This window comes from Condylura cristata, unplaced genomic scaffold, assembly GCF_000260355.1.
Source record: "Condylura cristata isolate star-nosed mole 26May11 unplaced genomic scaffold, ConCri1.0 scaffold00026, whole genome shotgun sequence".
Classification (NCBI taxonomy): domain Eukaryota; kingdom Metazoa; phylum Chordata; class Mammalia; order Eulipotyphla; family Talpidae; genus Condylura; species Condylura cristata.
The window spans coordinates 20,847,012-20,864,834 of record NW_004567127.1 but is presented as its reverse complement, the minus strand read 5'-3'; the positions used below and the strand labels follow the sequence as shown (position 1 = coordinate 20,864,834).

The window sequence follows — 17,823 nt, the reverse complement described above, 5'->3', positions numbered from 1 at the left end:
TTGATCTGCCTGTTCTGCTCCCCACTCTGTCTCTGGTGAAGCCTCTCACCCTCCGCATCTCTGGCCTGTACCCCAGATCTGTATGAATAAATAAATAAATCTTTAAAAAAATAAAAAAAAGGTCTGGCAAAATTGTAAGATACAACATCATCGTGGAATCACTTGGGATGAAAAAATCTGAAAATGAAATTCAAAGAAAATTCATTTTTAACAATACCCTGTGTTCATAATACCACTCCTAGCAATCTTCCCAAAAGTCATAAAAACACTAATTCAAATGAAAACCTACACTCCAAAGTTTATTGCAGTGCTATTTATGATAATTAAGATATGAAAACAACCTCAGTGCCCCAAAACTGATGAGTGGACCAAGAAGATGTGGTTAGATACACAATGGAATATTACTCAATGATCAAAAAATAATCTCATGCCATTTGCAGCAATGTGTATGGAGATGCAAGGGGTTATGCCAAGTGAAATAGGAAGGAAAAAAGAAAAATGGATTGTTTGACTTATAGGTGGAATATACAGAAACTTAACAAAGGATTGGAAAAAGGAGAAAACTTGCATTTGGACCATAAATCCGAAGCATAGAAAGAGGGTCAAAACAGAATGGAAGAGCACAAAGAAATATGGTGACAAAGGTACTGGGGTAGTAAAAGAATTACAGAGTACACGTGAGGGAAGAAATCAAATATTGTACGAAAATGAACAACCATGTAAGAAAAATATACTGGGTTCATGGTCTGGAAGGTTGCATATATCAAGATGGCAATACTTTTCTAGACATTTACAGGTAGTACAATCCCTGTGAATATTCTCAGGGTGTCTTTTTTTGTTTGTTATTAACATAAATAGAAAGAAATGCTGATTCTAAAGTTCATATGAAACTGCAAGGGATCTCAAAGAGTCTACAAACACCTGAAAAAGAGAGCAAATTGAAACTTAACTACAAAGCTACAGTTATGAAAACAATGTGTTAATGTAAGAACATGCCAATGGAAAGTACGGAATTAAACCCATTCATAAAAGAACGCTAGTGAGACCAGTGAGCAAGAATGTAACCTGTTGGTCCCAAGGAAAAGGGGAAGTCCCAGGTTCCCTGCCCCACCCAGAAATAGGGTAGAGCTGAGCAGAGAAAAAGGAAAGGAGAAATCTGAAGAGAAGGAAGCAGGATGGAGAGCCAGAAGGATAACTGAGGAAGCCACATGGAGCAGCAAGCATGTGATGAAGAAACCATGCTTGTTTCTTGGCCCTGGACTGGTTAAGGCAGATGTGGGTGAGATACCCGTGGGGAGGTGACCATGGCAGTGTTTATATTGATTTTGATTTTGCTCTTTTCCTCCCAGATTTGTCTGGCCATTTCTGACCCTTTTCTATGGATGCCAGCCAGAAGGTGTTTTAGTCTTGTGGCGGCTTTCAGGCCTTGCTTTGGGCCAATCCCTTTTGAGTGGCCTTTTGCCCACGAGGGGATGGGTAACTTCAAGTGTTTGATTTAGACATTATATTCTTTGTCTTTCGTATTGTATACTCACTGTATTAAAGTTTCTTTTCACTGAGGCCCTATATGTTTTGTCTTGATGCGGCAGATGGCAGAACCTATTTGGATCAGGCGGGTTTGGGGGATTAGTAGTGCCCTTCTCTCCCTGCCCTGTAAACAAGAAGTTTATCCAACCAATGATAAGAGAATAACTGGATTTCCACATCGAAAGAATGAAGTTGGACTCCTACCTCACACAGTATATAAAAATTCAAAATAGATTAAAGATCTAAATATTTGTTAAGAGCTAAAATTGCAAAATTCTTGAATTCTTAAATTTATATAAATTCTTATATATATACGAGAATAAAATCTTCATGACCTTTGATCTGGTATTGGATTCTTAGATTTGATAACAAAAGCAATAATAGTTAATAATAAGAAACTGTATTTCATCAAAGTTAAAACTTCTATGCACCAAAGGAAATTAATAAGAAAATTAAAAAAACCACTTCTAGAATGTGAGAAAATGATCCGTAAATCATTTTTATCTAATAAGGTTCCAGTCTCCAGAATATATAAAGAACTTTTACAACACAACAAAAAATAAATAAGTTTTTAAAATAGGCAAAGAACTTAGATACTTCTTAAAAGTATACTGGCAAAGAAGTACATGAAAAGATGATTAACCTCATTAATTCTTAAAGAAATACAAATGAAAACCGTAATAGGATACCACTACATACCCACTAGAAGCAGCATAATATGAATTACTGTACATTCCTGGTTGAAATATAAAATGGTGGTGTTACTATTTAAAATGGTTTGGCAATTCATCAAAAGATTAAACATCATTTCACTAATAATGCCATTCTTGTATGTGACTCTTTGATATCCTATCAAATTCCAGTAAAGATTTAGGTAAACATAAGCAAAGTTTACTTTAAGCTTTATATGAAAAGATACAGGCCTTAGGAAAACTAACATAATCTTGAAAAGAATAAAGCAGAAAGAATCAGTCTCCCTAAATTATGGAATAATATACAGCAATAGTAGTCAAGACAGCATGGTATTGGACAAACAGAGTGGAGAAACAGAATACAATGAAACAATGAAGGTAAACATGCCCAACTGATTTTTGACTAAGTTGCAAAAGCAGCTCAAAAGACAAACGAGAATCTCTGTAGCAAACCAGTACTAGAGCAATAGGTACCAAAAAAGAACCCTGATTTAAGTTTTATTAACTTATAAAAAATTAATTCAGAATGCATCATCATAAACAAAAATGTAAATGCAATGATCCATACACCCTTTTAATAAAAAAAATTAGGAAAAATATTAACAATCTAGGATAAAGAGTTCATAGACTTCTCACTAGAAGTGTAACTCAAAATAAGAACATTTAATAAATGAAATCTCATCAAAATTATATTTTTTTTCCTCTGCATAAGACCCTGTTAAGTGGATAAAAAACATGAGCTGAACTGGAAGGGAAGTATTTAAAATCCCCTATCCGACAAAGAACTAGAAGCTAGGATCTAATATTCAAAATTCAACAGTAAAAGCCACATACAAAATATTTCACCTGAGATAAAAATATAAATAAGCATATAAACAAGAAGCTGAGCTTCATTAGCCACATTAGTTTATAAATGCAAATTAAAGGCCACATTAAGACACCATGGTCCTCCCTGGTGGTGCAGCGGGTTAAAGCACAGCACTGAGAAGCTAAAGCCACTTCTGCATGAGTTCAATTCCTGCCTGCCCTAGAGGTGACCACATGGCGTAGCAGACCTCTCCTGACACGCCAGCTGCTCCCCTCAGCAGTGTACTTCGTCGATCTGCCTGTTCTGCTCCCCTCTCTGTCTCTGGTGAATCCTTTCACTGTCCCTGCACCTCTGGCCTGTACCCAGTTTTGTATGCATAATAAATCAATAAATCAATGAATCTGAGCCTCTGGCCTGTACCCCCCACTCTGTAGTATGCACAAATAAATAAATCTTTAAAAAAAAAAAAAAGGATATCACTATACACTTTTCAGAAGTGCTTTTAAAAAAAGTGACAGTGGCCCTCCCTGGTGGCGCAGCGGGTTAAAGCCCTGCACAAAGAAGCTTAAGCCACTTCCACATGAGTTCGATTCCTACCTGCCCCCGGAGGAGACCACATGGCGTGGCAGACCTCTCCTGACACGCCCGCTGCTCCCCTCAGCAGTGTACTTCGTCGATCTGCCTGTTCTGCACCCCACTCTGTCTCTGGTGAATCCTCTCACCCTCCGCATCTCTGGCCTGTACCCCAGTTCTGTATGAATAAATAAATAAATCTTTAAAAAAAAAAAAGTGACAGCACTCTCAATGCTGGTTAGGATGTGGAGAAACTATCACTTCCATACTGCTAGAATATGTCTTTTATGATAAACCTAAACAGTGGACTAGTTTATAACAACTGCATTACTGGACATTTATTCTAGAAATAAACACTGATATTTAAATAAAGACATGTATATATAAAGTTCACATCAGTTTTATTCATAAGAGCCCCACAGATGTCCTTCAATGGGTGAACAGTTAAAACTAAACGGACACCATGGAGAATACTACTTAAAACAGAATGAACTAGCCAATGTACAGAAAAATGTGGATGAATCTTGAGTTGACTGTACTAGCTGGAAAAAGCCACTAATACCAAATAGTTATACTATATATTTCATCTATATGACATGATTGAAATGGCACAATTACAGAAGTGGCAACAGATTATTGCTTATAAAGAATAAGGGATTGCAGAAAGGGAAGTAAGCTGGCTATAAAAAGGGACCACTGGGTATTCTTATGAGTTCAATACCTTGACTGTATCAATGTCAATATTTGGGTAATATTATAGTTCAGAAAGATGTTACCACAAGCTAAAGGTACAAGGAATCCCTGTGTTCTTATAATAGCTAAGTAAAACTATAATTGTTTTCAAAAGTTCCATTATTAAAAACAAAGAATAGATGACATAAAAGACATACTGAGCTGGAGTTTTACCATGAAATATGGGTTAGATAATAATAAAACTATGTCAATATGACATTTTCTGATGTAGTGATTACAGTTACATAAGACAAGTTTTTACGGTTAGGAAATAGACACTGAAATATTTACACATAAATGTACATACTATCTGTAAGTTACACTCAAGTCTTTCAGTAGAAAAATTAGAAGTACACATGTCTGACAACTGAGAAAACTGCACAAAATGATGTAAAAATAAACTTTTATATTATTTAATAAAGAATAAAAAAATATTAGCAATAAAAAAAGTAGACATGTCTACTTAAAGTGTAAAGAGAACAAAAATGGAGCAAACGGTTAACAATTGAAGAATCCGGGTCGAAGTATGCAGAAGTCTTAAAACTTAAGTGTGAAAGTACATCATTTTTTTTTCTTTTTAAGTATCAATGGAGACCCAGTAATGTGTCTACAGTTGCTCCAAAAGATTTAAGGGTGAAATAAAATGAGTTAAGTCTTTTTAAAAAGATTTATTTATTTATGCATACAGAACTGGGGCATAGTCTAGAGGTGTAGGGGCAGTGTCACCAGAGACAGTGGGGAGCAGAATAGGAAGATCGAGGAAGTACACTGCTGCAGGAAGTGGCGGGCGAGTCAGGATAGGTCTGCCAGCGCCATGTGGGTCACCTACCAGCCTGGGGATCAAACTCGCACTGAAGCAGCTGAGGCTTGCTTGCAGTGCTGTACTTTAACCCGTCACACCACCAGGGAGGAGCCAAAAATGAGTAAGTCTTAGTAATAGGAGACTTCTTATGTGATTATAGCTTTTTGTATATGATTTCTTTTCACAGTTAAAACATAAGACTGCATTATAGTATTTAAAAGCACCATGCTGAATCTAGATATCTGATTCAAATCCTAGCTCTTCTGCTACTGCATCAATTAAATTAATTCTATCACTGTTTCCTTTTTTAAAAATTGAGAATTCAGTTACTATTTACAAAGTACTTACAAAAATACCTGGCATACAGTAAGCATTGTATATACAAGTCAAATTTAGGTTTATGGTTTGGTTTTTAATCAATCAGACAAAAACATTCTGCTAGGTATAAACAGGATGCTTATTCACAATACATAAACTTTCATCTCAAAAATAAACCTGGGATTATCATAATTTCAGTTTTCAGTCAATTAGTCAAAGATATCTAAAAGCTTGCATAGAATGCTATTTATTACCTTATTAAATTATTATACTTTTCAAGTTATTCAATCAATAAATGGCTCAGTGAGAAATCACTGGAGAGAAAGCGACTTTCTAGGAACTATAGCACCTCAATAAACAGGCAAGATATGAGCTGAACTTTCTTGATTGAGTTAAATTTCAAGCATATAGATAAATCAAGAACAAAACTGGTTAAGTGTTATCAATAAAGATAAAAGATATATAGCACTATGACAAAATAAGAGCAAAATGATCCACTATCGACCAAACCTTTAAAACAGAAAATAAGCAATGTAAATATTCAGAGGGAGTTTAGTTCTATATACAAACAAATGGCACTAGCAAGAACAGATAATGAAAATGAAGGTGACCATTACACATAGTCAGAATATACAAATGAAAATGTCACTGTAAATATTTGATTAGAAAGTGAGCCGTGTCTGCTCACTGAATGTTAAGTATATAAAAGGAAAGCAGTATAAAAACGTAAAAAAATAGATTGATTTAAGGAGAATATTACTCAAATAACAGCACAACCTTCTACATTAGAATTAACTTGTCTAATATTGTCATCTAACTAAAAATTTTAAAAACCATTATTACATAGTAAAGAGTATGTGTAAATATGTTTTAATATACTTATGTTTAATATAAATACTATTACCCAACAAATGTTTATTAAGCACCTGTATGTCAAGAACTGCTCTATATGGTGATAAACGATAGCAAACAAAGATGTACAAAGGTCCTACTTTTACATATGCATTTTATTCTAATGATTTGCTAAATCTTGGTTAACTGAGAAACTCAGAAACATTTTAACCTAAACTTCACTACTCAGGCTAGGGAATGTCTATTATCAAAATTCATATTCAGCTACTATGTATTAGACACAATTAATGGGAGTCTATAGGTTAGTACATTTAATACATCCTGATTCAATTGTCTATGGTAAGATTCTTGTCATCCAGAGCACGTATGCATGACTAATTATGGCACCAAATTTTGTTTAATTAATATTAAGCAAAGGCCAGAATCTCTAATAAAAAAAAGCAGCAGCTCATAAATCTCTAGAGAGTGAGTCACTTCAACAATATTCCGGTCAACAGAAGTTTTAATATAGAAAAATGTAAATGCAATTTATATAGATACCAGAACAAAAACAAATACAAGATGTTATGAAAATTTAATGCAATGACTCAGATCTCTTAAGTTATAGAACTCTTACATCTAACTGCCACCTGACATGTCCAGTCAGATATCTTAAGCTATTTCAAACTCAAAACATTTCTCTAAAACTTATCTTATCCTCTACAAATTTGATTCTTCTTCAGTTCCTACCTGTAATATAAAACTACTGCTCAGACTAGAAACATGAATATCATTCGTAATTTCCTCCCTTCACTCATCGACCCTCAATTCCACTACAAAATTATTCAATTTTGATTAATCACCAAAATAAATCTATTTTTATTGGCTAAATCTTCTTCAAATTGTTTAATCTCCACTATTACCATTCTAAAGTCAGGCCAGATTCTCCAATCTGTTTACATTTTAACAAGGGACCTTTTTAAAATCTGATCACCTCACTTGCATTTAAAAACTCCTTCTATGATGTCTTATTGCTGTTAACCCAAACTTCTTAAGATGGTAAGACCTTCAATAAAATATTTCAAGTCTTATTTTCTGCCTTAGCTCTTGAAATTAGCCATTTCACCGTTGTAGGACTTTATACTCAAGGCATACCACGCTTCTTTCAATTCCACCAGTATTTCCTTTCTCTTACCTACTGCCTGTTCCACATGGTATTTCAACTAACAGTGCTTTCCTAACCTTTTATCTAGATAACACCAGTAGTTCTTCCAAGTTTGAGTCACTTTTAGGATATTTTGCCGTATTTCATTCATTCGTGATAAATATTTAATGCCCTACTATAATGAAAGTATTACCCTATGTGATTATATATTAATAAATAGAACAGACACCATCTCTGCCATCCAGAACCAGACTACCACAACACTAATTACACTTGATTGTAATTACATATTTAGTCATTGTCCCTTCACATATTAGTAATCAGTATCAACCATGAGCCAAAACAAATTTAACTACAATAAGAATGGAATCATAAAGCACCAAATAAATCAGATACCAAGTAAGTATTGATGAGCACCAATCATGCAGTAAATGTTTAACTTAGATAAAAGACCTTTAATACGTTTCAAATATCTGATTTAAGGGTCATCTCAAAAAAAACCAATACAGTAGGTCAGAAGACTTAGATTCTAATTCTGTTTTCACAATTATCTAGCCCTGACCTCAAGCCAGTTTATTTTTTACAAACCTCATATCCTTATATGTAATATCACATTATTAAAATTAATTATCAGTTCAGAGTCTTTTCTGGTAAAAGTTTCTTGATGGGTTTCAGAACCAAGCTTGTTTACAAAGTTTAAAAAACAGAAGACAGAAACATTTCAATGAATTTCAAGTAAATTGTAAGCTTTGGTATACTTTAAAAAAACATGCTAGTAACTTTGACAATATGGACTTTCAGTTAATTGAAACTGTTTCACAAATAACTTTTGGAAACCGAAATTAAGCACTTTGGTCCACACTCTTCTCTATCTTTTCCCAAAGTCATCATACAAACAGGATTCTACTCTTTATTCAGGGAACTCTATAGTCATCTTCGTCCCATGAAGTCTTTCCTGATCTTTTCCTCAAAACTCCCTACTCAGTCCTTCTATCCACAACTGATAGTTTTTTTCCCCCGCATGATTTTTACTATTACTTATAAGGGCACTGAAGATTCTATTTACCAAAGCATATTTAATGTATACTAAAGTACCTAGAACAAAAGGATTATTGAATGTCTTGTTTTATTTAGCACCTTTATTTATAGCTTAAACCTACCAGTACCTAAAGAACAGCAACAGCAAAATTCTTTGGTCTGACACAGCAGTTTCGAGTTCCTGTTCATAGTGGAAGGACATGTGCCACCGAGACTTCTAACCATTAAGTTGAAAACTGCTTTCAAATTTATATAGAAACTTCCTAGTAAATGTAAGTCTGGAAGAAACTTTATTTGAAAAAACAGATTTACAGCTCAGTAAAGTCTATTTAACCCTGAAAAGTAAAGTAAGCACATGAAACCATAGTTGAGTTTTAAGAAATGAAGACCACAGAGTTAACAAATACATCCAGGAATAAAGTTACCATTCTGTGAAAAGCAGGAAGAAAACAAAAGAAGGCAATATCCCCATTCTTAATGATAAATCACAGACCACTATGTAATGTTAAGAATTTTTTCAGCAATTTTTCTTCTCGTCTTAAATTCAGTAGTTTCTAAAATTAAAGACTTGAGGGGAAATGATTTCACTGATTTTAAAGCTGAATCTGAGATTAATGATTACTGTTTCCCATACTTACTACGGGCAGCAAGAAAATAACCACAAAATAAGTTTTCTAATACTTGAGGTACAACAATCAATTCTGAAAGGTATGCTATTAATCTAGACTTAAGTTAATACTTACTATGGTTTTTATTTTTTTTAACTTATAGACTATGTGAACAGTTTGTAGCAAACTAAGAAGTTCATCATCATAAGGAAGTATTTATCCTAAATACAGTATGATAAATACATAGTTTTTATCCTAAAAACTATGGTTTTTACTTTTTTACTTACAATGTTAACAGTTTGTAGCAAACTAAGAAGTTCATCATAAGGAAGTATTTATCCTAAATACAGTATGAAGATGAAATAACTGGTTATTCAGAATTAACAACTGAATACCTAAAATACAGACTTGGATTAACTGATGGAGTTAATAACAATGGAGAAAACCTCAGCAAATTATATATTTTTCAATGGAATTAAGTTATATAATGGCAACACTTCAAATCCTTCAGCACTAGTTAATATTTAGCACATAGTGGAAAAATATTTACTCAAAAATAGCTAGTAAGAATAGTTATATGGTAGGAGTTCCCTGAAATTTGAATATATATCATATATACTCTGACCCAGCAATTCTATGTCAAATCTGTAAGTTGCAGAAAACTCAACGCTGCAAATTTATCCTACAGATACAGGTGCCTCATACTCACAGAGACGCAATAGGACAGTAAATACTTATTGTATTACTGCTAATACAAGCAAACAGAGAACCCCCAAAATTTATCCACATACCTATCAATAAGGAAACATTTATACTGACGGGATACACACATTAAAAAGGCTTAAATATACTGACAAACAGAAAAAGGTACAAAATACATACCAGTTATGTTTGGTAACATGGGAGTCAGTGCATACATGACATTGATTTAAAAATTTTTTTTTTGAAAATAGTAAATATTGGTTGGCAAAAGATATATTTTTAAAAAAGGTCAAATGTACATTACAATCTCATCTGAAATAGCTGAAATGAACAATTTTGTTCTTTTTCAGATTACAGACAGGGTGGGGTATCTGAAGTACTACTAATGAAACTGAAGCACAAAGTAGGTTAATTTGGAAATTTTGCTAATGTAAGCAAACAATTTCATATTCTTGATTCCTAGGACTATATAAAATGAAAAGGCTTAGAAATGACGATGTGAAACGTTAAAGCACAAAAGTTAAATGAGTCTGAAATCAAAGTATAACTATCAGCCGCCAAGAGGAAACTAGACTAAAATCTTAGAAATATGGAAGTCAAGCAATCTCAAGCTTAAATTATTTTAATACTCAAATTTTACTAACAAGAAAAACCCACCAACTTTGCATCCAGGGTGAACTAAAAGAAACAAACAAGACAGCAGTAGGTGAGAATCTGTCTACCCTGGAAGTAGCCAGGAGAACAGCATGCCATGGGGTCAATGCCCAGCTCTGTGTTCAACTTCCATCACAGAAGCTGCAGAGACAAAAGGCAACAATCAATCTGATCCCATTTGGGAAGAACCTCTCCTTGCTTTGTACTTGTTAGAAGGCAAACAAACTTCAGGCATAAAAATCCCACAGGTGACTATGACAGTAAATCCACCTGACCATATGTCACATATGGAAGAAGAAAACAAGTGCAAAATGCTTTAAAAGTTTTTAAGTTCATTCCTTAAGAAAGTATACTGTTTACATATCTGCAATAATAAAAACTTTAAAAATACGTAAGATCCCTAATTTATGGAAATAAAACTGTTAATACACTCAACTCTATGATTTTCTCCACTCCCACAGCTTTTTACTCTGAGGAAAATGAGACAAAGTTTTCTTTACTTCTTAAAGATATGACTGTGTGCTCCAGATGGCACAAGGGCTTAAAGCACAGCACTATAAAGCCATCTGCAGCTACTGCAACAGGAGTTCCATCCACAGCCAGGGAGGTAACCCACATGGCACAGCAGAACTCTGTCTTCCCCACTGCTCCCTCAGCAGTGTACTTCAATCTTACCTGTTCTACTCCCTACTCTGACTCTGGTGAATCCTCTTGCACTCTACACCTCTGGCCTGTACACAAGATCTGTGTGTGTGTGTGTGTGTGTGTGTGTGTGTGTGAATATGAAATGAATGCATGAATGAATCTTCTAAAAGTAAAGATATGACCAGCTTTCCTAATAATCCACTTGTGTTTGTGTGACACACCTTTTAAAATTGTTTTATTAAAAAAATAACTAGTCAAACTTACACTTTACTTTTCCTAACATGGATTAATGCCTTCATTTAGAATAATTAAATTTATTAACAACAGTCTTCCATCAGATTTGAAATAAGAATATTACTACTTGGGGCAATGTTTCATCTCTATTCACAAAGTGCTTATAGTATTGCTGCCTACAGATTGGCATCACTGGCTTCTTCCTACAACTCAACTGAAGTGCCAGTGCCACCATCCCATTCCAGTCAATATTCTGAATCACTATTTGAGAGAACAGTCATTACATATACACAATACTGTGGCACTAAGTTTTTAAATAAAACATAGTATTTACCTCAAAAGAGCTCACAGTCCAGTAAATAAAACAGTCCACTACAGTATGGCCAGATCTGACAAAGAACAAAATGATAGACTACTTCTATGAAAAAGCTAACAGTCAGGAGAGGATTCATATTTGGAGGGCAAGGGGTTGTGGAAGAATGACAGCATACATGTAGGGTTAAAAATAGGAATATGAAATGTCATAATGGGTTTATTCAGAAATTCTAGGCATTTTTGAATAGCTGGAATAAGATCACTGTATCCACATTATAAAGCTTTCATTTTATTATAGAGGTGGAAGAGAATGATGAAGGAATTTGGCAAGCAAGGTCACACTTGGGACAATCAAAAAAGTAAATGAATGCATTAAAAAATTGTGTAATAAAAATGTGTAATATATAGTCACACAATGGAATATTACTCAGCACTAAAAACTAATGAAGTGCTGACACAACTTGGAAGAAAGGCAAATACAAGAGTATGCATCACATAATTCTATGTACATAAAGTTCAAGAACAGGCTAGGCTTATACAATTCGGAAACATAACTTACCTCAGGGGGAGGGTTATTGTGTTAGAAGTAGAATAATAGAAAGCATTTTCTGGGAGAAAGAAAATGTTCTAAATCTTATTCTAGATATTGGTTACACATGTGAACACCTCATTCAACTCTACGTTTTACCATATGTAAATCATAATAATAAGAATGTGAATTATAAGCCTTATTGAAAAGATGACTGTGGTAGAATGAGGTCAGAATAAGTTAAACCAGTGTCACCGCATGGACAGTATTTTATAGGAAATCAGAATGAAGGTTCTAACAACACTACCTTTTAAACTAGCAAAAAATATTTTAAGATCTTAATGACAGTAGTAAAAAGACTGGCTTCCTCTCCCTCATGAAGATATATAAGCAAGTCTTTCTTGACATTAAACACTATAAAAATACTCTTCATATAGAAAAGTATCATGCTCTTAGCAAAAAAAATTAAATTTCTATATAGCAGTACCTACCTGATAAGAGATATTAAAGATTATAAAGTGTGAGAAGTAGTTAACAATAAAGAAATATATAAGTAATCATCAAGCTACCACTACAATAATTATATATATATAATCAAATAACAACTTCAAATTAATCCTAAGTCACTTATTGAGAATATATTATTTAACTGCACATTTTCTGAAAAGTGACTTAAAAATGTGAAGTGAATCTGAATGCTGAATTAAAAAATTTATTCAGTAGAGATACCTACCAGAAAAATAATAAAACACAATTGAAGCAATAATTCGGCAAATCTAACCAATTTGGGAAAATACTTCTCTAGTAGAAATAAGAAAGCAAAATTCACTAAAGATGACTCATGCATCATAATGCACTATAAGAGTATTAAAGCAATGTAGCAAATTTCTTAGTGAATTGGTTTCTAAATGGGCACACCAAACAACAATTTGATTTTCAAGCAAGTTTAACAGCACTGGAAACTGCATACTTACAGCAACTTTAACATACAAGGAAAACCATAGTCCCACAATTTTATATCTGCATTTTCTTTTTAAATGGACCAAGTATATCAAAAAATCAACTCATTTTTCAAAAATTTTTAAAAACTCACTGAATCTGGACATTAAGTCACATTTTTAAAGACAAGATTTGTGTATTATTCCTACTTTAATATGTAATTTTTAACAAAATCATTTTCTACTTACCTAGATTTTGTCTTATTAACATCTCGCTGCAAGAACAATCTCATTCGAATTTAAATCAAACCTGAAAGAATACATGTAAAGGCCATCATTTAGTTTTTGCTTCAGGCACTATTCTTTTACATGACAAACTTAAAATACGTTATATTTTTGAAATATCATCTATCTGAGAAAGTATTTTAATGAAACATGATTATTTTAACCTTAGAAATGATTGCTAAATTCCAGTTTTTTAAGGAAAAATTAGTCTGCTCAAACAAAAAACTTCAAGTATTTCTCTTTAAAGATTTGTAGAGTAACTTGTTTTCATTAATTTTAATACTATGGCAATAGCAATTCTTAAAATCAGTATTTGTTAATAAAACTCACAAGATCAGTTTATCTAAATTTCTAATCAAGATCAGTTTATCTAACATTATTCAGTACATACCCAAAAATATATCAAAATGCTAAAAATAAATACAAGATGAGGATGTATAATAGACTCCCCTAATAGAATATACTAGCAATATACTAATGGCTGACATTAATTACTAAATGCCAGGGACCTCTAGAGAATAGCCTATGTTGATAACTCTTCTAATTTCTCAATTCAATCTTTAATCTAGTATAATGTGACCTCTATACCAACACTCTCCTGAAAATTTACTTGTCAAAAACCTACCTGCCCTTAATTTGTCTCCTACAAATTCTGAAAACTCAAAATGCCCCTCCCAGAGCTCTACACACCCCCTTCCCCACATGAAACCAGTTCAGCTCTCCTGAATTCTTTTCCTCAAAATGGCATCACTATAACATACAAATTTATTCACACCTAATTAGTAATAACTATTCTATTCCCCTACTACTGCTTCAAATTCATCTTTCCCAGAACTATGTAAACAATTATTCTGCAGCTGATAACCTATCTATGTCCTCCAATCATCCCCATCAACCTCAGCCTTATCTCTCCTAAGTATTTACTGCTCCATTCACTCCATGTCCCTCCATACCAAGTCATTTCAATCCCACCAGCAGCCCTCAAGCTCTCCCATCTCTCATGTCTTTCTACATGGTGACTTATTTGTACCTTCTATCTCTAACTTTGTTAACACTGTCTAGTTATTCAATATTTGGTTCAGTCACCCTCACAGATGATTCTTTAATTTATTTATATAAAGCTGTGTTTCTCTATTGCTATAGTAACCAGTGCTAGCCCTTATCAACCATATCTGTAACTCACTCTAAACTATAGAACAGACACACAAGACAAGAATTCATTTACCTCATCTCAGAACTTTCAGTGGGTGGTTTATTGTAAAAACATAATCATGTAATAACAGAATGAAATAACAGAAATTTTGTGCTGTACCTCAATTTTTATATAAGGATATTAAAGACAAAAAAAAAAAAATCAGCCTAAGGAGTTTAAGTCCCATTTTCAATGACTAGAGGGGAGAAAAAGCACATCGCTTCTTCAGCCAAATAATATTACTTCATGAAATAAATACATCTAAGTAAAAATACAACTGACAAAAATCATCCTAGAGCAATCTTTTGATGAGTGGATTAATTTCAATGATTATCCATACCAAGGTTTTGGTACTAAGTGTTTCTATCACTACAGAAAACAAAGTTTATAAGCCATAAATTCTGATTTAAGTATTAGCCTTAAGCAGAAAATAGATGGCAAAGAAAAAATGTAATTTTAGTATTAATAATGTCAGTAAACTAGTAAAGTGGTTGTCAAGCTTTAGTATGCAGCAGTATCACCTGGAGGGCTTGTTTCATGCATCCCTTCCCAGTTAGTGCAGCTTTACTGTCAGCTAGTGTATCTTTCTCCCAATAAAGTTAAATTGTGATTATAAAAATAAAAATACAAGCAAAAAGACTTTAAATAAATATTATAAAAAGCTATAAACATGTCAAGCAGGATCTCCTTGATGGTGCAAGGGGATAAATCCCAGCACTATGAAGCTACTGGCAGTCTCTGCAACACAAGTTCGATTACGAGGTAGGGAGCTGGTCCATATGGTGCAACAGACCTTACTTGTCCTGCCCTCTGCTCCTCTCAACACTGTATTTCAGTAGATCTGCCTGTTCTGCTCCCCATTCTGTCTGTGGTAAATCTTCTAACTCTCTCACAGCTCAGTCCTACACCCCAGCTCTTGTATGCATAAATAAATCTAAAAAAAAAAAAAAAAAGTCAAGAATATGAAAAAATGTTCAATATCACCAACTGCAAGAAAAATAAAAACGAAAGCCATAATGGTATACAATTTCACACCTTACATGGTGCTTCAAAGTCTGAAGATCAGAAAATAAACAAAGGTAACAAATATGCAGATATCTGGAACCCTTTGCACATCACTGGTAGAATTGTAAAATGGTGCAGCCATCATGTTTATAGTATGATGGCTGTTCATAAAGTAAAAAACAGAATTACCACATGATCCAGCAATCCCAGTTCTGGTCATGTATTAGTAAGAATTCAAAGTTGGATCTCAAAGAGATGATGCCACACACATGCTTTTTGCAGCATGATACAATGGCAATCTCCCAAATACGCTCAGCAAGACCAGAAAAAGCCAACTATTATCTATTACATGATTCAGTCTTTGCAGTCCTACATAAACCCAGAGAAGTGAAAACATGTTTATACTGAGAGGCACAAGAGTAAAAGACATTATTTACATTAACTGTAGTGATAACTTCACAGATTTATATAGACATCAAATCTGTTCAGCTTGTATAATTTTAAGCATGTGGTTTCTTATGTCAATTAGATCAACAACTAACACAAAAAGACGGCCATTCATAATTTTTAAAAAGTAAAGGTACAAATGCACACTCTTCTAACATCGACAACTGGTACTACAATTACCCTACAATTGGTAATCGAGGCATGAACCATACTTCCAAACACATCATCTAACAGCCTATAAAACAATACTAACAAAATCATCTCAGTACTGACCAGACTGGTGTATTTTATTTTGATTTGCCCCAACTTCTCTATGCAAACAACTAGGTTTAACCTAGAACTAAACAAACTTTACAAAGCTTGTCCAACAAACAGCCACAATTCTGTAGCAGAATTATTCATGTGCCTGGCAATGAGGCATGAAGATTTTCAACTCAAGAAGTAAAATCTAGGTTTGACTATATATGGAAAATCAGTAGAAGGCATAGCATGAACCCTAAATTAGCCAGTTCTAAGCTAGGCCTCAAGAGATCGCATATTGTCTCTTGAAATGCTGTCATTCCCATGAAAACAAGTCCACTCTAATTGGTTGGGGTGAAGAGGCTAGCCTACTTGTCCCACTCTGGGGCCATTCTGCAGAACCAGCAGAGAGCACTACAAGGCCATACGCCAACCATTTGCACATCACTGGTAGAATTGTAAAATGGTGCAGCCATCATGTTTATAGTATGATGGCTGTTCATAAGGTAAATGCAAACTCACAAATATACCTAGCAAGACCAAAAATTCCACCCAGCTGACTAGTAGACAAGATTTTATACTGTTATATTACAAAGCAATAGCTGACACATACCTTTATTCATAAGATACCGTATTGTTTTTAGCCCAAGGAGGAGTTATTTTAGACTAACAATCTAGATCACCAAACTTTTGAAGGCAATGGGGAAAAATATGAAACATGAAAGTTTTTCATCCTCTTATTAGCAGTGACCACAAAACATTCTAGTCATCATCTATCAATCTAATAAAAAAAATACATAAATTGAACAAAATCATTTTTGCATGTTACCAGTCAATGATTTTTCATGAAATTTCACTGCTAGACTTACTGGATTCAGCCATACAATGAAAGTTTTCAGGATACTCTAAAAACCTAAGCAAACTGAGGAAGAGCAATTTGCTACCTTACCAAACATTTGTTAATGGCACCTATGTTCCTTTTCAAAGAAACGCTCTAATTCAATTACTACAGTGGAACCAAATCTAGATTCTGAACCAAGGAATGAACAAGAAACATCCAGGCTGGTCATACTATCTTTTCACCATAGTATTTTGTTCATAAATGGGAACAGCACCATTTTTCAAAAGCATATGTTCAATATTTGTGTCTCTAGGTCACATTTGGTAATTTTCATATTTGAAACTTTTTCATTACTATGTCATGGTGATGTCTGGTGATCACTCATTTTTGAAGATACTGTTCAAACTGTTTTGGAGCACTATAAACTGCACTCATATAAGGCAGCAGACTTAACAGATGTTTTTCTAATACAGTAAAACTCATGTATGCCTATGTCCACAGCAGCACTGCCCACAATTACCAAGTCTCAGAACCAAGCTAAGTGCCCTCAACAGGAGTGGATGAAGAAATTGTAGAATATGTTCTTAATGGAATACTACACATGTGTTAAATAGATGAAACTATCTTTTGGATTTAGTAAATGAACTAAGTTAGAAAATGAAAGATATTGCATAATATCACTCATCTGTGGAATACAAATAG

At 33.8% G+C, this 17,823-nt stretch overlaps 1 protein-coding gene across 8 annotated transcripts in view; it reads right to left on the bottom strand.

Moving 5' to 3' along the window:
* The window catches only part of ZNF644 (zinc finger protein 644), an 83,177-nt gene that overhangs the window by 42,823 nt on the left and 22,531 nt on the right, over nt 1-17,823 (bottom strand). For 7 of the 8 annotated variants that reach the window (XM_004689787.1, XM_004689788.1, XM_012730142.1 and 4 more), the window contains one exon: nt 13,361-13,421. The exons of the other annotated variant lie outside the window; for it this stretch is intronic. In XM_004689787.1, coding sequence (XP_004689844.1) covers nt 13,361-13,404 — 44 coding nt within the window. In that variant the 5' untranslated portion in view covers nt 13,405-13,421. The remainder of the gene's footprint in view (nt 1-13,360; nt 13,422-17,823) is intronic. 8 annotated transcript variants of the gene reach the window in all.